This window comes from Cyprinus carpio, chromosome B11, assembly GCF_018340385.1.
Source record: "Cyprinus carpio isolate SPL01 chromosome B11, ASM1834038v1, whole genome shotgun sequence".
NCBI lineage: Eukaryota > Metazoa > Chordata > Actinopteri > Cypriniformes > Cyprinidae > Cyprinus > Cyprinus carpio.
In genome coordinates this window covers 13,010,164-13,031,411 of record NC_056607.1, presented here as the reverse complement: position 1 = coordinate 13,031,411, position 21,248 = coordinate 13,010,164, and the positions used below count along the sequence as shown (strand labels likewise).

At 36.1% G+C, this 21,248-nt stretch overlaps 3 protein-coding genes and 2 long non-coding RNA genes across 7 annotated transcripts in view; 4 read left to right on the top strand and 1 right to left on the bottom strand.

Moving 5' to 3' along the window:
- The first annotated feature begins 1,586 nt into the window (after positions 1–1,586).
- On the top strand, positions 1,587–4,561 carry si:ch73-226l13.2 (uncharacterized protein LOC100150092 homolog). The gene is made up of 5 exons (XM_019114989.2): positions 1,587–1,820; positions 2,199–2,532; positions 2,641–2,754; positions 2,861–2,997; positions 3,103–4,561. The coding sequence occupies exons 1-5, from the start codon at positions 1,599–1,601 to the stop codon at positions 3,304–3,306; spliced, it is 1,011 nt and encodes a 336-aa protein (XP_018970534.2). The 5' UTR covers positions 1,587–1,598; the 3' UTR covers positions 3,307–4,561.
- Positions 3,080–12,063, bottom strand: LOC109101497 (angiotensin-converting enzyme 2-like). The gene is made up of 18 exons (XM_042734002.1): positions 11,818–12,063; positions 11,242–11,400; positions 11,025–11,118; positions 9,587–9,730; positions 9,316–9,428; positions 8,932–9,037; positions 8,698–8,795; positions 8,284–8,453; positions 7,602–7,828; positions 7,340–7,484; positions 7,154–7,252; positions 5,378–5,500; positions 5,102–5,280; positions 4,875–4,951; positions 4,687–4,787; positions 4,471–4,587; positions 4,127–4,321; positions 3,080–3,772 (listed from the first exon to the last, which is right to left on the bottom strand). Exons 1-18 carry the CDS (start codon positions 12,046–12,048, stop codon positions 3,670–3,672), a joined length of 2,481 nt encoding a protein of 826 aa, XP_042589936.1. The 5' UTR covers positions 12,049–12,063; the 3' UTR covers positions 3,080–3,669.
- Positions 12,064–12,390: 327 nt separating this feature from the next.
- Positions 12,391–13,703, top strand: LOC122138897. Its single transcript, XR_006155876.1, has 4 exons — positions 12,391–12,470; positions 12,924–13,029; positions 13,106–13,151; positions 13,604–13,703. It is a non-coding gene; the product is annotated as an uncharacterized LOC122138897 (long non-coding RNA).
- Positions 13,704–13,816: 113 nt separating this feature from the next.
- On the top strand, positions 13,817–15,018 carry LOC122138896. Its single transcript, XR_006155875.1, has 3 exons — positions 13,817–13,864; positions 13,995–14,511; positions 14,768–15,018. It is a non-coding gene; the product is annotated as an uncharacterized LOC122138896 (long non-coding RNA).
- A 2,623-nt stretch (positions 15,019–17,641) lies between these two features.
- Positions 17,642–21,248, top strand: part of nhsb (Nance-Horan syndrome b (congenital cataracts and dental anomalies)) — a 53,511-nt gene continuing 49,904 nt past the window's right edge. For all 3 annotated transcript variants that reach the window (XM_042734000.1, XM_042733999.1, XM_042733998.1), the window contains exon 1: positions 17,642–18,232. In XM_042734000.1, coding sequence (XP_042589934.1) covers positions 17,953–18,232 — 280 coding nt within the window. In that variant the 5' untranslated portion in view covers positions 17,642–17,952. The remainder of the gene's footprint in view (positions 18,233–21,248) is intronic.

Here is a 21,248-nt window from a genome sequence, read left to right as displayed (position 1 = left end):
CGTGGGGAGGGGCTCTCTGCTCTTTCTCTCCCTCGGTTCACATAGCACTAGCGCAGAAGACAACACTCATAAATAAATCACATTATCTCATCCAAAAAGGCTTTGGCGGGACAAAAATGATTTTTAAAGGGGACACAAATAATACAGTTAAAATTGTACTCGTAAGCAATTATAAAAAAAAAAAAATGCTAATTTTACACAATGCTTACAAAATTTGTCTAAAAAGGTTATTATTTAATGAAATATTATCCTTATAAAACAAACTATTATTTTAAAGCTTTTTTCCCCTTCTGGGGTCTGAAATGGAGGAATATGGGTCAATACTGTTAATTAAAAAAAAATTTGCTGAATGTGTTTTTATACAGTCTGGTTTTTGTGCTGGCACCTTGGCTAGTTTAGGACTGTCATGGATAAATTGAGATGACAGTAAAACCGCCCGTAGGTGGCAGCAAATCCCTGTTTTAATAAATGATCTATTGAATCATTCAAATCAAAAGATTTGTTCCAAACGGCTCATCCAATTAGAATGTGAATGACAAGTGAATGGACCGTGAGCCAGTGTCACATGATTCGTTCAAAAACAGATTCATTCAAGGAATTAAACACCTCCTTGCTTTACACTGTTGTATAGAATTATTAGCATTTTTATGTGCCGATATTCAGAAAAGTAGGCTACATTGCTTGTGCAATAAAAAATCATACATGGGTTTTTTCTTTCATTGCTTGAATTACAAGGGCATTCTAACTGCATTCTAATGGGCTTCATTGTTCTATATTATAGATCGGTGGTAACAACCAATTTTTCTTGCTATGGCTGCTATTGAACTTCATCTACCTGCTGTCAGAGGGTTTCAGTCAGTTTAGAATGGCTCACCGTTTTGCAGAGTCAGTGAAAACTGAAAAGTGAGGCTCCCAGCTAAACAGGGTTTGTCAGATAATTAAAGAAATTAGCACGAGGTGCCAGATTAACACCAATAACTAGGAGGTACCTAAAACTAATCTAAAACTTTTAACACTGTTCCTCATAAAAAAATAACCCATTTAAGTTTTTTATACTGTGCTTCAGAATATATTCAACTCATAAAATGCTTAAAACTGCACTTTTACTCCTGTTAGGATAACTTCAAATAGGACTAAGGTGTGATTAATTACACTAAATCGTAAGAATTACAAAAAAATTACTTTAATTAATTTTACTAATTATATGAAGGAAATAGCTTAATTCAGTTGTTTTTATTAAAGATTTATATTAAGAATATGAATAAAATTGTTTTTTAGGTCATAACTGTCAGTGGCCTAAAGTGCCCTATGGTGCAATTCCAATATCAAACGTGCTATTGGCAAGAATTGCATCATCTTTGTCATTAAACTGGATATAAGCCAACACGCTTTATTTTTACTACAAAACAGTGATTAATTTCTGACGTGCTTCCCCTTTCGATGATTACTTCTTCATGTTAAAGCCTCAGCGATAGGAAGATCCCAACCTTTACCACTAGTCTCATCACCAACACCCAAACTGTGACCTTTTCTGCCATAAACCACTGTGTTTTAGGTTGGTATAGAGGGTAAGAGAAAAAAAAAACTTTTTCTAGGTTATGTGTTATTACTTCATGCCTTTAATTTTTTCCAACCCCTCGAATTATGTGTTTTCCCCACCAACACATCATCAATTTTCCCAACTTAACCTCATGCTTTGGTGTAATATGTCTCATAACTTCCTCTTATACCGCATGAGGGCTTCAACATTGAAAAAGCCGTGTTTCAGAGGCAGGGCTCTCACATCCTTTATCAGCGCTGAGATCAACATGGCAGCAGAGGTATGTAGCAATTTGTTATTTTGTAGCTGATGTAAAAATAAATGCATATTTAGCAAAATCATTTTACAATAAATAGCAATTGATCAATGTCTACATTTATTTTCATTAAGGGAGATAAACTCCAGATGATAAGTAGTGCAAAAACATAGGCATTTTCAGATTTCCTAGTTCACTTAATACTTTCTTTCACTTCTCTGTTCATTTAACCTGTATAAATGTTACGGGAAAGAGAAATGAAATTGACTTGTTTACTGCAACCTTTCCATCTAGTCAGATAACTCAGTGAAACTTGACAACTTTGTGGTTGGCATTTGAAACAAAATACATTCAGTAGACCACCTCTTTGATTCAACTAAAGCAAATCATTTCCTCTCCTAGACTGTAAATCATCCGAGTACTGAAAAAACAGAAGAGTGTCAATCGGAGGCCCCCCAATGCAATAAAAAGATGTTTCAATTCATGAGATTCAGCCTGTCGATGGAAGATACTGAGTTGGGTGCGCTTCAGGAACCATCGCATCTACAACCAGAGCAGAAAGAGAAGGACATTGAGGACGACTGTATCATTGATGACGATGTGTTTCATTCCGTGGCAAACATGAGCTTGACTCTGATGGCTGATCAAGACTCTGATGCTGACAACCCTATCTGCAACTCTGACTGGCTGCTTAATGAAAGCAAGATTGTTCCCCACACAGCTGATATTGCCTATGGTAAGAATTATTTATCTTAACTGTTTTTATTCATTTTGAAGTATCTAATGTTTTATGTAATGTAAGAAAATGAAGTTCTGGTTGTAATATTCTGCTGCCTTATTTCAGTTTCGGCACAAATTTGGAATGTAATTAAAGAACAAAGCAATTTAAAGACAGTCGAAGGAAACAATTATGTTGCATCAAAACAGAACAAGATATGTTTGGAGAAAACCATGTCAGGTTTGCATCAAATATTGAAAATCATATTTTCATTATTACCTTGTGACAGTGCTTTTTGTTTTGTTATTTTAAAATGAGACTTTCCACAAATTCACATTTTTTTCAGCAAAAATCACCATCTTCCAGTGCATTTTCCTTGGGACGGTCCCCAGCAACAAGAGTTCTGTTGTGCTGAACTTCACAGGCACAGACAAGTTCCTCTGCTGCACCAGCCGAGGAGAGGAAAAGATATTAACAATTAAAGTACGTTTTCAATAACCTGTGATTTTGCAAGGGTTACAAAATAGTATTACAGGGTCTTCCTGTTCAACTTTAACGGCAAACCAACTTTTTACATGTTTATTTCAGGTGTATGACAGAAAAAATATAGACATTTCTGCAGATGACCCAGAAAAATTATCCCTTATTTTCTACATGTCTCTAAAGTATGATGGTCTCCGGGATTTTGAGTCAGCGCTCCACAGAGGATGGTTCATTCACACTGTAAATGATGATGTTGTGAAAATGAAAAGAGGCAATGAAACATCCAGCAGTCGCTTTATCTTAGAGTGAGAATGAGACCACAGAACCCACTGTATATTAAAACCTCTTATTAAATTAAGGATTTTATTCAGAATGTTCATAGTATTTTTAAAATACATGAGTGCTTTATCAATATATTTGTAATATTAACCTTTATATACATTTGCCTCTATAAGCTACTAGAAATTTGAGCTATCACATTGCTTAAAGTAAATGTATTATCACATTATAATTTGTTCATGTATCTACACTTTAACATCAAGCATTTAAATAAACATTTGCAAGAAAAAAAAAATTCTATTGGAAAACAAATGTTTCCAAAAGCAGGCAATGGTGTAGATGCTTTTTTCATCACTCTTACTTCTGATGTAATTTTTGAAAGCACCTATTTCTTTATAGTCCTGTTTGTTCAATGTCTTCCTCAAAGGCTTTGTTCTCTTCTCCATCATCTGAATTCTTATATGGGTTCACAGTCTCGTCAGCCTTCTTAGCTTTCCTGAAAAAAAAGAAGTGCAGTAATGTTAGCAATTAAATACCACACCAGTTGTGGTAAAACCTTGAATGGATGTATTTATTATTTTGTTTTTTGAAACCCATATTTTGCTATTTCTATAAAAAATTAATTATTATAATGTGTAACATTTCTAACTCTGATGCTAAAAATGCAGTGTACCATTGATGGATCATGTCATCTTTGTGTAATTTTTAATCATTGTCCACAATGCATATAGCTGTTATGATGATGCAGTTCTACCAAACATGTTGATGTTTAATATGGACAAGAATGACATACTCTTCACCGTCACTGAACTGGCTCTAAGTTGCTTTGTGTTTCACCTGCAGTACTTACTTCTTCCTGTTTAATATCCCTGTGGTAATGAGGTAGATCCCCCCACACACAGTTACACCCATTACGACCCCAAACACCACCAGCCAAACTGTGATTTTTTCCTCTTTGGGTGGAGCTAATGTTGCCTGCAGCCCAACAAATTCCAGTGTTTCATCATTGAGTAAAAATGCACCATTGATGCGTTCTCTGGACAGCCTGTGAAGATTTAAAAAGGGAAATTCACTGAAGCTGCTCAAGTTCTCCTTAATTATGCCTTGGCACCCAATACTCATACACTCTATAAATATTATATAGCTATAAAATATATTTAAAAATATAGTATATGGTATGATTTCAAGAAATACCAGATAGCTGCCTCTACATCTGCTTTGGGAATGACTGTGCCTGGTTTGGTTGGATCCATTACAAAGAAATAAAAGGAGATTCTGGCCGTTTCACTGTATGTGTTGATGTTCTCTGGCCTGTATGCAACAAATATGTTGTGCAATGTCACAATGACAATGATTCATTCACACTCTGAAATGTGCAATTAGTGAACGATAAGACGTGATAATTCTTACATGAAATTCATTTCTATTCCCTTTTCTTCCAAGTAGTACTGGCGCATGGCAAAGGCCATAGTGGACTTAAAGAGATACATTTCATTTGTATTCCAAGTGTACTGGAGATTAAAAATGACAGTAATTAGCAAAAGCAATACCATTTCTATCTGTAAATCATTGTTTGTTAAAAATTAAAAGACGCTTACTGCATCATCTCCCATGGCAGATTTTAGGCTTATTCTGACTTTGAATGCATTTGAATCATCTTTATTTACAGAGGATGCTGTGAATAAGTAAATACACCTGATTGTTATTTTTATTTTTCAATATGTAGTATGTGGTCACATCAGTAAGATTATATAATTTAACCAATAGCTGCATTTATTATAAGAATCTAAAGAAATGTAATGTTATGTTCAAATGAAATACTAACATGGGTTAATATTGACATCCCAGCCAGGCACTCTGTTGTTCTTCTGGTTCTCCTTCTTTAGCCAGTCCATGAGAGTGCTGAAGTAATGTAGCAGTGGCTGAGAGTCCATCCTCGTGGTTCCTGCAACATCTTCCAGAGCACGAGTCCAAGACATGGATCTGCCTAACTCAAGCATATGCCTACGGACCAAAATATTTGTTTGTTTATAGCAGTTATGTTTATCCTAAAATAAAATAATATAGGAGTTATAAATAGAACATACATCATTCTGCATACCTGAGTTTGTTACCAGCTTTGGTTGAGTTTGTAATGTCGCATTTGTAAAGGGGACCGGTGTGGCCAGCTGCCTCACATAAGGCCTCTTGAAACTGGAACTGATATATAGTTCTGGTAAAGTACCTATTAGAGAAACAAGACATGGCTATTCATATGGTTATTACCCTATATGACATTATTTCTTGCAGTGTTAAATTCATTTAAAATAAATATTGCATTAAACAAAGAAAGAGTTGTTTAATTAAGGGTTATACTGTATACATTTTTTGATGCAGAATTCCCAATTCATTTCACAAATATCAAGCTCTCAATCTGATTCACACTCAGGGGTATCTTAGAAGGGCTGCCAACTCTTACGCATTCAAAACCTCAAAAAATTGTATTTCCATCTCTACAACAGTTTTGGAAGTGTCTAAAATGGCTGTACCCATATGTAGAAGTCATTGGTGTTTGGTGATGAGTTTTTGTCTGCATTTAAAGTCACACCAGAGGTGAATCATTTGGTAAATGTATAGCCTATATTTCTATAAATATACTATAGCTACAGAACTTGTTTGAAATTGCCAATACGGATAACCAAATGTAATGAATTACTTTCAAGCAATTTATCTTAGATGATAACCTATGTTCAGTGACCTTATCTTAGATGATATGTCTATGTGTGAGAGAGACAGAGAGATTTGCATTTTGTGAACAAAATGAGTACAAGAGAGAGGTATACAGTTCCAGTATTGATTGTATAACATCTGAGTGTTAAGAGATTCATCTGTAGAAGGGAGACAAATAGCATCAAATACAGCATTTTACATCACTGTATTCCTTACTGTCATAGGGTACAGTGACAACATTTACTGTATTGGCAGCAAACTCTGTTTTAAAACAAAACATGGCTAACTTTTGATGACACACTGAATCGGTACAATTACAAACTAGAAAATTAAGTTACATTCTATTTTCTAATGTATCAACTGAAATCTGTGTTACTGCAACTATTTCAGCAAAGAAGGGTGATTTGCAATGTATCTCGCATTGTTTGCTGTTGAATGAACTGTTGTTCATTCAGAATTTTCTGTTGCGTTTCAGTGAAACAAAGCAAATCAAATGAATCAATATTTTCAAAGAGTGAGTATGTGACTTGAAAAAAACCTGGTCATCGAAAGAACCAGCTCAAACAAGTAATTTGTTTCACCAGTTGGGCTACACTGTTCGCTCTGCCTATTTTCTGATTCACTTTAAAGAACCGGCTCAAAAGAGTTCTTTATTTCTGAAATTGGGTAACCCTGGTCAACACGTATGTTTTGACTCAAAGAACCAGTTCAGGCCATTTGTTTCAGGAAGTAGGCTACATTGCATGTGCTGTGTGTTTTGATTCCCCTAGAAAGAACCAACTCAAAAGAGTCATTAGTATCGAGAGTCTGGCTACCCTAATATGTTTTAAATCAGTAAAAAGAACCAGCTCATATTTGTTTATGAATTGGACCTCATTGGTTGTGTTAAATGTTTGTTCATCCATGCAGACCGTGAGAAAAGCTCAATATAAAGATGACTCTTGTCATTATTTAGCGGTTTACTTTGTATTGCTTCACATTTTGAAGCTCCTACAATGTGGGAACGTTGCTGAATGCAAGATGCAGTTACAGTAAGTCTGCAGAACGAGTTGTGCTGTACAAATGATTTTGTTAAAAAATCAATATTGAGGTTTTAAGAATAGCAAATTCTGAAATAACGATGACCGTGTTAAACACAATGCTTTATTCGTTCTACAGGTGACATTACCTGATGAAAGAAAAATCCCCAGACACATGGAAAAGGGCAGGTGGGTCACAGTAAGACTCATCTCTGGGCACAGCCTCAGCCACTCCAACTAGTTCTCTCCTGTGGTAACAAATGTTGTGATGAGAGTTCATAAGAGTTCATAATGTTTGGATTCTGATGATTTTTAATCTGTCTTCTGTCACTCACTTCATCTGCCACCAGCGGAGCATCCACTCATCTTTGGGGATGGTCTCTTTGAAGACCTGCCACCTCCATTCCTCCAGCATGTAGGTGAAAGGCAGAGTGGCCACGATGGTGAGGGCCTGCTTCAGAAGGAAGTTAATATCCGTTTCTGTAAATACAAATAATAATATTAATGTTTTTAGGTTTTGGTAAAGAATGTTTGTATGCTGAATTCAGTTTCTGGTTATTCAGATGAAATCAGGCAGGTATTGCAATTGCACTTTACCATAGTCCTGTTTGAAGTCAGGAGGTAGAAGCCCCAGTGACTGCAGGTGAGAAGGAGTGGCAGCAGACAGGGACATGATCTCTCCTACAGCCTCATGGAAGCCTTCATTAGCTCCGTCTCTCAGTAGATATGATTGGTGACGGTAAGCCATTTGGTACTGGTTATGACCCATCTCATGGTGAACAGTTAAGAAATCATCCATGTTCACTTTAGTGCACATTTTGATTCTGTCAAAAATAATAACAGTGTTGCACTAAATAAGTTTGCTAATTCTTGCACAGAATGACAGCAGCAGCTAAAATTAATAATTGCTATTCTATTCCCAACTGCTTTGTTTCAGAATCCTGAAAAACGTATAACAATTTTCACAAAAATATTAAAAAGCACAAATGTTTTCAAAATCAATAATAAAAAGAAAATCAGCATATTAGAATGATTTCTGAAGGATCATATGACACTGAAGACTTGGGTAATTGCTACTGAAAATTCAGCTTTGCCATCACAGGAATAAATTACATTTTAAAATATAAAAATATAAAACAGCTATTTTCAATGTTAATAATATTTCACAATATTACAGCCTTTTTTGTTGTATTTTGTTCAAATAATTGCAGCCTTAGTGAGGTTCTAACACATTAGAAACAATGGGTTCTTTTCAGAAAGCATTACATTATCACCCCACCTGAAGTCCTCCCTGTTTCCCATGTCCCATGCGGTTGGATGGCACACCACGTCTCTTCCTTCAGGTTTAATAAACATCGAGTTTGTCCAAAAGTTGTCGAACATTGCAGACATGTTTACAGACATAAAGAATTTTTCTGCCTCTTTAAACAGGCGGATTTCATCCCAGCCCTGAAATGGTATCAAATAATTAGGAAATTTAAAAAAAGAGCATGACTATTTACAACTCCAGCTAAAGAACAAAATGATTAATAGAATAGATTACATGTAATCTTTGATCAAATAAAATGCGAACAGACCTTTAGCCTGGACTTTAAACATAAATGAAGATAAAAGATAAAACCTTGGAGATAAAAGACACTTAACTTAGACCGAAAAGGTAAAGAATAGAAATGAAAATGGTCACATGTCTTACCTTGGCCACCATTTCAGAGCTCACATCGATATCAGGCCTTTCTGGATACGGGATCATGAGAGGATACAAGTTGGTCCAAAACCTTCCCCACATATCACCTAAATGTGAAAAGTCATAAAATGTCACCATTTGATCTTAAACAACATTATATCCTAATAGCATATATTTATTCTTTTATATGTAGTCACTATTTTGACAATGCAAATGTCCAAAGAGTGATGTTCCATATATTACCAAGCAGGTGTGCTGGAAGGCAAGCGTCGGAGGCGATGTGACCTGGATAGACGTCTTGCAGTTTTGCTCTCACATAAGCATGAAGCTCTTTGTACAAAGGCAAGATCTGGAACATCATAATAAGATTGGGTTTTCGGAATAAAAACTCAAGAAAAACTGTTAAATATAAAGGTTCTTTATTGCCATTGATGGTTCCATGAAGAACATTTAACATCCATGGAACTTTTGCACCAAAAGTTCTTGGAAAAGAATGGAAAATGGTAGGTTCTTCAAAAATGGTTCTTTAAAGAACTGTTTACTGAAAGGTGAACCAAAAATCTATAGCACCTTTTGGAACCTTTATTTTTAGAAGTGTGTGACTTGTTTTGACTATTTTTCACCAACCTCCTGGTAAATGCGTCTGGCGTCTTCCATAACTTGGTCTCGGGAGTAACTGTATTCGGGTTCATCGATGGTTTCATAATCCCCCCTCCAGTAATCTCCATGGTCTTCATAATCTTAAATAAAATGACAAGAAAAATCTTGAACTTTGTCAACCACCACATCAGTTGTACATAAAATCAAAGCAGTAAAAGCAAAGGCATAATATTATTTAATATCAGGTAATATCAGGTTTTAAAAGCCTGTGTCATAAAGTTAAGAACAGAGCTCATACTGTTGAGTTTGGCGGCTTCATTCTTCAAGTCCACATATTTCTCATAAAGGGGTCTCATCTTCATCCCTGCGGCCACTCTCCATCCCTCCCACACATGTAGACGCTCGTCATAGTCCCTGCTGTTTGCCATGATACTCTCCAGGCCTAGTGAATGAAAAATGTATTGAAGTCAGGTAAATTGGCTCACTGATTTAAATGCAGATGGACATTTACATGTGGCAAATGCCTTTACTGTATGTGTTCCCGGCGAACTTCACATTGCTAGCAGTGAGATCTAAAAACACTAGTTTGGTCAAGTCAAGTGTCGTTAGTCATTCAAATTTAAGAACATCCACCAGCGTTCAAAAGTTTGGGGTTGGTCAATTTTTTTAAATAATTTTAAAGGGATACTTCACCCCAAAATTAAAATTTTGTCATTAATCACTTACCCCCATGTAGTTCCAAACCTGTAAAAGCTTCGCCACAAGGATGCGCTGTTTCTACGTGTATTCAGTTTTGATTTGAAAGAAAACAGCGCATCCTTGTGGCGCAGATGATACTGAAGAGCATACGCAGCATATGGTGATATGGAGAGACACAGAGGAGACTGTTGACAAAGGAATTTTTGAATAAATTCGTTATTTTTGTTTTCTTCGCTTACAAAAAGTGTTCCCATCGTTTCACATAACCCAGATTGCACGTCTGATGGCAGATGGAGTATTCTGACAACGACTTTCATACCTTTTATGGACCCTGACACTGCTATTTACTTGGCAGTCTATGGGACAGTCACAGGGTTTTCATCCAAAATATCTTAAATTGTGTTCCGAAGATGAACTGAGCTTTTACGGGTTTGGAACAACATGGGAGTAAGTGATTAATGACAACATTTTCATTTTGGGGTAGAGTATCCCTTTAAAGTCTCTTATGCTCAGCAACGCTGCATTCATTTGATAAAAAAAATGTCAGTAAAAATAGTAATATTGTAAAGATCAGCAGCCATTACTCTAGTCTTTAGTGTCACATGATTCTTCAGAATTATACTGCTCAAGGAACATTCCTTATTATTATCAATATTGAAAAAATTTGTGCTCCTTAATATTTTTATGTAAAACCATGAAACCATTCCTTTTTTACTGACCCCAGATTTTTTAATGAATGAATTTATATTTTTATTGAATCGTAAATTGTACAGGCACCAAATGTTTCTGGCCAGTTTTACCTTTACTTCACCTTATATTTCAGATTTCATATCCTCTTTTTCAAATAAACATCCATTTTCTGAGAATAGAAACTCACAGTTCCCTTTGTCTGTTTTATACATTTATGAATGAAACAGAATAGAAACCTTACACAGAGACTCTTTTATTATTGTAAATGTGGAAACAAAGCGCTTGGTTTATGATCCTGAGATTTTGCTTTATTATTAGGTTGGTGCTGTATATACGGCTAACATTACCTGGCTCCAAAGTCTGACAGTCAGTGGGATCGTCAATTTTGCACACAGCTGCTGTGTTGTAAATAGTGCTCATCTCTGACATAATGTTTCTCAGCTGTGAAACACAAGGCATTCAGACCATATTAGTTTCGTCACGTTTGCCATATTCCCACAGGAGAAGTGAAACACTTTCAGTGTCTGGGTGACATTATTGTAAAAACATCAATGTCATACTTACTTCACTAGCCTTGTCCGGTGAGAGTGCCCCTGATCCTTTATCTTGGAGCTTTTGGAGCTGAATTTTAATCAGTGGATCAGAGATTTGATCACTGGGGTAGGCACTGGAATCCTCAGACATCTTACTGTAGTACTCGCTCCAGATTGCATATGCTTCAGCCTAAAGAGAGAGTTGAAGAGACCATCCATATCCAGTCACCACTTAATGTTTTCTCCAAAAACAAGATATTTTGTCATTTCAATATTTGAAAAACTGTCCACAGAAGATAGTCAAAGATGCTCAACTTGTCTTGAACACCTATATCCAGTTACTACTGATGTGGTTCCATTAATATTTCCCCCCAAAATTTGATATTTTATGATGTCAGCAGTTCAAAGCAGTTTAAAAATTATTTATTTATTTATTAAATAATAGTTATTAATTGATGCTCATCATGAACACCCATCTGCAGAACAAAACTTGTCTTGAACACCTACTATATCCAGTTACTAATATATGTATATTGCCCCCAAATTAGATATTTTTTAATTCCATTAGTTTAAAGGGTTACAACTAGGGTCACACTATCATACTTACCTCTTTATCTGCATTTTCCTGGGAGATATCTGTGTTGTAGGCCCAGGATGCAAGGGAATACTGGTACACAAGATTAGTTGCCTCCTCATCGAATTTCTTCAAGAACTCCCTTGCGCTGTCCTCCACGGTCTGAGAGCAGGCCACGGAGGCCATGGCCAAAAGCAGGAGCCAGCAGCGAGCAAACATCGCGACAGCACTTGTGCCACCGACACTGACACTTGTTTTCCCCATGCGTGGTTTTATCGAAGACGCTCAATTGCTTTGCCCTTTGACCAACATTGCGCTTGAATGCAGGTGGGATGGTTCCAGGAAGGAGTCTCACTGGATGTTGCATAACACATCTTCTGCTACAATGACCGTATTTATTATTAAATGGCCATATTATTATTATTAAAGTAACATCACACCTCTTAAATGGTATGAAGCAAATTAAACAAAACATTATGTTTCAGTATCACTCAGCAATTGACGAAAATGATCCCCATTACACTCTAAAAAACGACGGTGGGTTGGTTTAACCCAATTTTGGGTTGAAAATTGGTCTTGATCATAACGCGGACGTGAACGAGAGCACGCACGTCACGTTAACGTCAGACGACGCCAGTGCGAGAAGCCGTCGTTTTTCAAGCGTGAAAGAAAGAAAGAAGCGAGAAGTGAGTGAAAGACAAAAGTAAAGATTCAAAATGTAAAGTTATTATTCATTGTTTATGTCCGGGAGTATTTTGACGTTTCATGAAAGGCGGAGATAAAAGAGCTTATATTGAAAATACGCGGACGCGGTTTTCGCCTCAGAAGCGGAGGTCTTAACGGCCTCTTTTACTGAATGGAAGGTGTAACGTTAACGTTACTTTTAACATAACGTCCGTGAGTGTCTTATGTCATTTTTTACATAAGATTTTACAATATCTGCGCTTTTTGAGGTGTTAATATACGGTTATGGTTACGGTTACGCTCATGTAAATTTGTTATCTTATTTTTCGCGGTTAAACTGAATGTACGTTCGTTTCCTAAAGGAAACCGCGTTATGTAATAAAGACTAGCATGATTATTTTGAGGCTGTTGAAGTGGTAATTGTTAAAAGTAATGTTTTGCATGTAATATATCAGACTTGTTGAGCTCGTGTCTTCATTGTGCCCGCGCCGGCAGTTAAAGACACAGAAGCCTGCTCTTGTTAGGAGGAGCCGGTGTTCCCAGCTTCTGAAGAGAGGGAAAGTAACGTGAACTTCATAATTCCATCGTGTTATCTTTTTTTTTTTTACTAAGACTAAAAGAATGTTTGTTTTTGTAGATGTTGATAGCCAGAGACAAGATAACTTCATTCTTTCGAGACTGATGTGAGTTATTTTTAGAAAATAAATCTTTCTGTTAGGGCTGGGCGATATATCTAACGATATGATCATGCGCATCTAGTCAGTAAATCTGGTTCCTTGATTACCGCTAAATCGCCATCACCTGCTTTCAAATGGAGCGGCATTTAATAGACAGAGCCGTAGTTCACTGACAAGGTACGCAATATCGCGTTGATTATCGAAGACGATTCATCTGCGATAATGAACGCGTTATTGCGTAGCTTGTAAGTGATCTACGGCTCTGTCTATTAAATGCCGCTCCATTTGAAAGCAGGTGATGGCGATCTAGCGGTAATCAAGGAACCAGATTTACTGACTAGATGCGCATGATCATATCGTTAGATATATCGCACAGCCCTACTTTCTGTTGTGTCCTGCAACAACAGTATGATTACATGTTCATATTTTAACTATAGATGTCCCTTTTTTCATTGCAGAACTCAAACTAACTTTGGAGTTAAGGACACAGACGCCTGCTTGTGTGAGGAGGAGGCAATTTTCTCAGCTTCTTTAGAAGAGAGGAAAAGACAGTTTAAGGCAAGTGAACTTCATAAATCCATGTTATGTTGTTGTTGTTTTTTTTTTGTTTTTTTTTTTCTAAGAGTAAAAGAATTTTTTTTTTTTTTTTTTTTTTTTTTTTTTTTGTGTAGATGTTGAAAGCCAGAGACATAGGAGAGCATCATTCTTTTGAGATATATGTAAGTTATTTTTAGAAAATAAATGTTTCTGTTGTCTCCTGACTGTTTACTTCACATTTTGATGCAGCAAAAGTGTGATTACGTTCTCATATTTCATGAAAACCATTGATGTCTGTGTTTTTCATTGCAGAACTCAAACCAACTTTGGAGTAGTCTGATTTGGAGAGTCATGATCCTTGGTCTTCCTTTCTTAAAGGAATCGTTCACACACACACAAAAAAATAATTTACTTGCCCTCATGTCATTCCAAACCTATAAGACTTTTGTCTGTCTTTACAACACAAATTAATATATTTTAAATTTTCTCATAATTATTTGTTAATCCATTGAGAGTCTAGATAATTGGCATTTTCAAGCCTCTTAAATACAGAGTTATTGTAGAAGTAATCCATTCCGATATTTACATATGAATAAATCTTAAATTATATGATAGCGAACATGTCTGTTCAAAAGAAAATATTGGTCTCCCCAACTAGCAATGGAGGACAAAAATTAAGAGAATATTAAATATATTTATTTGTGTTCCAAAAATTAGCAGAGTTTGTATGGGTCTGGAACAACATGGGGGAGAGTAAATTGACCATTTTAATTTTTTGGTGGACTAACCCTTCGAAGAGCAGCCCTTCACGTACATGAACATTTGTGAGGTATGTGAATGTCATGTCTTTTCATTTTAATGTTTCAGTACAGAAGTAGCTTTCTGAAAGCAATATATTTATTCAAACAATATTGCATGCCCTCACACTAGTGCCGCCATTACAGCATTCTAGAGATATTAAACAACCAAAGTGTTGAAATGATAAAAGACTATTTACCTCTCCTTACTGATGTGAATACACCTCTATCTGAAAATGGATAGTTAATTAAATGTTTTCTTTTTTTCAAATGTTTTTCTCTTTTTAGGCCACTGATGAAGAACAGGCGGTGACTGTGATGAATGCTGGTTGGAGAAGAGAATGTCATTTCCCCTAAACTGATGCAGCAGTGGTTTTAAAGGAGGATGCTGCCCTGGATGATGTAGAAGATGCCACATGCTGTGCTGATGGGGCTTCTTCATGACTACATTAGTTATGCTAAAGAGATCATGAAAATTGACAGTGATGCATGATCTGTATTCATGGACTATGAAACAAACTGTAAGTGTATAATTTGTAAAAACAAAATGTTAAATGCTTGTTCTGTGTTGTTTAGTTAAAGAGTTTACACTCTGTCATTCATACAGATGCTCACATTCTTTCACACATGCATGTGTCTGTTAAATGTTATAATATCAGTGTAAATGTTGAACTTAACTAATTGTAAAAATTAATTTTTGTGTATTTTTATACAATATATAAAATTTACCAAAAAAGTCAAATCTGATCTTTAAAGTTATATTCAACAAATGTTCAGTGCTTTATTTATAAACTCTGTAGCTGTTAATGCCATACTTTTCTGCATCTACTTTTTGACAGTTTTCTCTTGTTTTGAATAAATATTTACCTTTTGAGTAGTTATTATTTGTGTGTGAAAGTGATTTTAAAATGAACAAGATTTGAAGGTTTAATGCCTAGCTTGATTTGGGTTTATTGTAGCATAGCAATGTAGTCATTTTAAACCATAAAAAAGCAAACCAGCATGCTGGGTTAAACATAACCCAAATTGTTGGGTTAAAATAACCCAGCGCTGGGTTGCCAAAATAACCCAAATTGGGTTGTTTTCAACCCGGCAGTTTTTAGAGTGTATAAATTATAAACTAAACTTTCTATTACATTGCTATTTATTTTTATATGAATGTGTGCTTCATTTATCGGCTGTATCTGATTGTTCATTACTGAAAGCTAAAGCAAAATACACCAAAAATACAGATTTTTGCGAAGACCAGACCTGTGATCTTTACTTTGAGCAGTAAATTCATTGTGCAAACATAATCTAGGCCTATAAAATCATAAATAACCGTGCCTGTGTGGCTAAAGTAGATCTTTATCAAGAAAAGCTGATGACTCAGAGTTTCGTAGTTAAATTATACCATAAAATATTAAATCATAAATTTGACTGAACAGAAAGATATTACAGCTGGAACATGAGAAACATAGATGACTGTTTGAAATTTCATCTGGAATAATTCCATGAATCAATAAGATGGAATAGTTGGGAACATTTTGAAACAGTCTCACTATAATTTAGAGGCATTACACAGTTTTTAACCCCACCTTCACATTTACAATTACAATTACTAAACAATGTCCAGAAAAATGTTCAGTTTTCAGTTTCAAATTTCAGATTGTTTAAGCAGATAGTTGTTTAATCTGTTTATTTTAGTTCATCCATGAATCAGAGATGTGCTTTTATCTCTCGTTTTGTTTTATGGTTTTTATGTGAGGTTTTAAAGCGAGGTAGGGTTAAGGACTCTGTCAGCCCTAATAAAACGTGATTAAATGTTAACCAGTAAAATTTTACATTATCTTTCTTTCTCTCTTATATATATATAAATAAATACCAATTCAAATATATATATATATATATATATATATATATATATATATAAATATGTATATATATATATATAAACACACATGCATACATACATACATATATATATACTTAAAACTTACCTGTAGAGTTCTGGAAGTATTTTAAAGAGGTGCAGATCTAACTTGCCTTCATATTTTCATCAAATCAGCCTAAAATTTATTTTTAACTTGAAATATTTTGTGTGAGTGCACATATTAATACATTAATACACAAATACATTACAATCAGGATTTGTAAGGACTGAGAGTATAGCTGTACAAGAGAGACTGAGGCTCTGTTAACCACGTTATATATTTATTTTACGTTCATAATCATAAAATAATGCATTTTCTCGCTATATTGCACAGTCAGTAGTGGCAATTCAGTGGTCGTTACAGAATATGAGCACCAGGTGGCGATATTACTTCATACGCTTTGAATTTAGCTGCTGCACAGATTCCACCACGAGAGGCTGCTCGCCAGCATTTATGGTGCGGATCTCATGATGGTAAAATATTCATCTTTTTAATTTAAGAACAGAGGGTAAATACTGAAAAACTAAGTAACTCCTTGGTTATCACAATAGCTTTCACGTCTCAGCTCTATCTATACCACTATGCCAAGCATTCAGCTCAGCTTTTGTGTTGTTAAACCCAAGCATCTCTAAGTCCTCAACAAAAGAGTGGATAAAGTTTATACAAACGGTACCCCTGACCGGAAAACCGCTGCAATGATGTAACTGCAACCTTTGCGATTCCAAACCGGGCCACAGATACTTTACGCCGTCACCTTTGTGTCAATGACAATGGAGCATTAATGACGTAGTCAGGGGTTGTGAATGAACTTAATTCACTTAAGCAGACTGAAAAGACTGAAACGGCCTATAGCTGTATATAGAGGAGACTGTTTTATTGTAACGAAGGGTGAGTTGTAACCAATTTTAACCCATTAAAAACAAGCTCACTATCATACATCACCGCCAACTTCCTGAGGTAACAGCAGACGTTGTATTATTATAGAAAATAATATTGTAAAAAAAAAAAATGTACCCATCAACAAAAAGCAGTTAAAGCTGTTAAAACGAATTGTGTTATGAGAGTCTCTAGATTAATTTATCAAATCTATATAAACACTGTAGCTCTTAAACCATCTAAGCTTTCCCCCCCTTTTAAAACCTAATACGGCTAAGGCTTTGCTCGTGCATATTAATGAGGCTCCTGACTGGACGCTTGTAAGGCGACGTCATCGTGCTGTAGTTAATATTTAAGACATGCGCCTTCGCCGTAGTAGAAAGCGTAGTTTCTCTCCGCTCCTGGCGCAAGTAGACCAGTCCGTGTTTTGTAAAGCCTCTCTCTATCCAACCTCAGCCCCAAAACCCTCAAAAAACCCACTAGCCCACCAAAAGGCATTCGGGACAGGAGCAGAGATTTACACTGAGAAACCTCCATCCCTGTGTGATCTCCTCTAACGGGAGAACTGAAGTGATGGCGGGTTGCGCGGAGGATTCGTGGATTTTTGCTTAACAGGCACCAGAATCTTCAGTTGGATTAGTTGATTGGTTTATTTATGGGGGATTTGCCTTTACCTACTGAAAAATGCCTTTTGCCAAACGGATCGTTGAGCCCCAGCTGCTGTGCAGACATCCCATCCCTAATGATGAAGGGTTACTGTTCGAGGATCTGTGCTCCATCACCAATGTGGCTCTATCCCGGACCCTGCGGCAGCTCTCCGACCTGTCCAAACACGCCTGCTCCTTATTCCAGGAGCTTGAGAACGAAATAGTCTCCACAAACCATCGGGTTTGGGCTTTGCAGAACAAAATAGGCAAAATCCAGCAAACCGCCAGTGCACTGGATCCAAAACTGGAGGCTGTGCGTAAGTAGACCATTACGCGTAAATTATGGCTTGGAGATTTTATACACGAAAGTGTGATGTTTTAAAAATGTTTGGAAAAGAATGAATGGATATGGTGGTTATATGTATCAGATCACATATAGACACAGCCTCGAAGCTTTGCCGAGCAAATTATAATGTGTCACACGCCTGTATGCGTAACCAACACCTGCACCGTGACCGGTTGCGCTTTCCGCTCCGAACCGAAAAACGTCTTGACACACAGTAACCAGCCGCTGCATGTTGTTTTTTAGACTATATATGGATGATCGTTAAGATTTTTAAGACGTTAGGAGACAGTCTGGGTCGTTTCTGCAGGTATAACATCATTTTAATTTGCTTTTTTCGACCATAGTAACAAGGAATCTGTAGTGTCTTTAAAACGCGTAATCACATTGGGCTGCGCTAGGACTTTTTAAAAATTATTATTATGCTTATTTTTGCACATCCCATTATAAAGACGGTGTAACATAAAATGAAATATTTTGTCCTTATGTCATATTAAACTGGCGCTGCACCCACCTAGCCGCTCCAACAGAATTAAATACAAGATAAAGGATAAATCTAACCTAAAGGTTATCGGTGATGTGACATTTAAACAAGATGAGATATGATATCTTTTTCGCCCTCAAACAAAAGTGACCATTTCATGAGAAAACTAGGCGTTTTACATGAAACTTCCAGGTTGGGTGTGGAGAGAAAATAAATATGCCAGTTGCTTGGATGCAGCACTGAATGCAAAGCAACATCCACCTCATATCCATGATGAAATGTATAATGCCCAGTGAAAAGTGGTATCCATAACATATGTGATTTAAAAACCCTCAATCTGCTTCATTTCAACTGCATAGACCGATGAAACCAGGCCCCTGCTTTGAAATAAAATGCTACATCCCCAGCGCCCTTGTCAAGCCTCTGAGGAGATCATAGCCTCATGTGGATCATAGCCTCAGTGCTGGGTGCTGCTGTATAGCTTTAATTATAAGAGGATGTTAAGCTGCAGTGCATGGGGATAAGTCCAGTGCATATATACAGCACTGACAAGATGGAGATTTTCCCCTCCACTTTGAGGAACAGAAAAACAAGCACACTTACAGACACATGCAATTAGTTCAAATAGGATCAAATAATTTCATTTCAATGCCATGTGACGTGTTTTGAACCCAGCCACATCCAGGAATAAACTGATTTGACCCAAAAAAAGATTTAGCCATGTAGGTCAAGCTAGGACCTGCTGAAATAATCTCTTTCTCCCAGAGTGATTATTACCATCGGACCAAAACTACTTCAAAACTACATCAATAGTGTGTCATTTTTGAGGGTTCGTTGCTATTTGTCATGTTAAAGGGTTCATAGCATGCCATGGCCTTGTAACTTGGCAGAATAAGGTGAAACTGGCAGTGTGTCAGAATAAGTCAGTGTTTTCTTTTTAGCAGAAATGAAAGGGCATTTGACATATGAGTTTTGCTTTGATTGATTGATGCACTTAAGGTTAGATGACAAAGATGTTCCTGTTTAATATGCCATCAATGTCCACAGTTTATAAGAGCGCCAAACTTAACTGGATCATTGATGAAAATAATAGTCATTGTATTGACCAGAAAGCCCAGAAAGTATGTGAGTGAGCGTGAGAAAGAAACAGAAGTCATTCGCCTTATTAGAAGTCAGTGTACCATCAGAATGATCTTGAAACTGATATTTCAAGGTTTAAAAAAGGACATACAATTGCTTTAACTATTTAAGCATTCGTTTTTCTTCTGGTTCTTGTTTCATGAGTTCATGATTCCCTAAATTTCTATATTAAATCAACATTATGGTGATGATTATATTCACTTTAGACTCCAAAAGGCTTGAGTTCCCCAAACATCAAACACCTAAAGACAGTCAGAGCTTTTTTTATACTGTAGTGTGGATTTCTGAATTGAGCCCAAAATCCTGAGATCTCCAAAAGCCTGTTCCACATCAAAAAGGTATGTTTCATCCCCGGTGTTATCCTGTAGTCTGGTTAATGTAGATAAAAGCAACTAATTGCCAGAAATGATGGAGTATGGACTATGTGTGTGTTTGTATGTCTCGTGATGTAAGGAGAACAGTGTTATGCTAAAGCCGGTTGCTGTGTCTGACTTTGCAGTCAAAATAAAAAGATTAAAAGCAAGGGGTTTTCAGTCTTAAGCTTTGAGGAGCACAAACTTATGCTAGTCTGTAATTTTTGCATTCTTTAACAGACAGAAAAATTTAGTTTCAAGTTTGAGTCTTTCACTAATATTTAGGAAGCTGTATTTTATGTTTGAGAATGAATTATGTCAAATGAGTGAGAAAAGGTGGAAAATTAAGAAATGTGGTTTTGTGTTTGATTGGAAAACACTGGTTGTAAACAGTTTTGCTGGGAGTCTCCAACTGTCTCATTGTGTGGTTGAGGCGTGTGTCATAGCCCTTTATGGCTCGATTAGTGTAAACGATCCTAATCCCATAATTGCAGTGTATTGTCTTGTTATTCCAGTGATGGCATGTGGTGCCAGGAACGACACCCTCCTGAATTTGAATGGACAGCTGGCCTGGAGGCAGGGCCCTCATACAAATTTATTTGTGACCTTTACTAAGTTGCCTCTTTAGGTTCATCCCAGTTATGGGTTATTTTACCAAATCAAAAAAAAAAAAAAAAAAAAAAAAAAACCTGAAATAAATTATAAAAAAAGTAATGCATTAAAAAACTAACACTGAAATTATACTATAAAGACATTTAAGAAAAAAATATTCACTGAAATAAACTATAAAAAGTGAATGTACCAAAAAACTAAGACTAAAATAAAACAATATATAAAATATATATTTAAAATAACAAAAACACAACTTATTAGAAAAGGTTTTTCCAATGAAACCTTGTTGCAAACATCAGCCTTTAGAAACACACTATGTACAGCACAGTAACTCGGGGTTGCAATAAATAGACATGAAGGACAATAAACAGTCTATATATACAAACAATAGACAAAGTCAG

Bases quoted from the DNA above. Each gene is read 5' to 3' on its own strand.
- si:ch73-226l13.2 (XM_019114989.2), top strand. From the start codon at position 1,599: ATGTGTTATTACTTCATGCCTTTAATTTTTTCCAACCCCTCGAATTAT. The intron at 2,533-2,640 runs GTAAGAATTATT...GCCTTATTTCAG, and splicing joins CACAGCTGATATTGCCTATG to TTTCGGCACAAATTTGGAAT. The intron at 2,998-3,102 runs GTACGTTTTCAA...TGTTTATTTCAG, and splicing joins AAAAGATATTAACAATTAAA to GTGTATGACAGAAAAAATAT.
- LOC109101497 (XM_042734002.1), bottom strand. From the start codon at position 12,048: ATGGGGAAAACAAGTGTCAGTGTCGGTGGCACAAGTGCTGTCGCGATG. The intron at 7,485-7,601 runs GTAAAGTGCAAT...TTGTATTTACAG, and splicing joins TGACTTCAAACAGGACTATG to AAACGGATATTAACTTCCTT. The intron at 5,501-7,153 runs GTAATGTCACCT...TTTCTCTAATAG, and splicing joins GGGGATTTTTCTTTCATCAG to GTACTTTACCAGAACTATAT.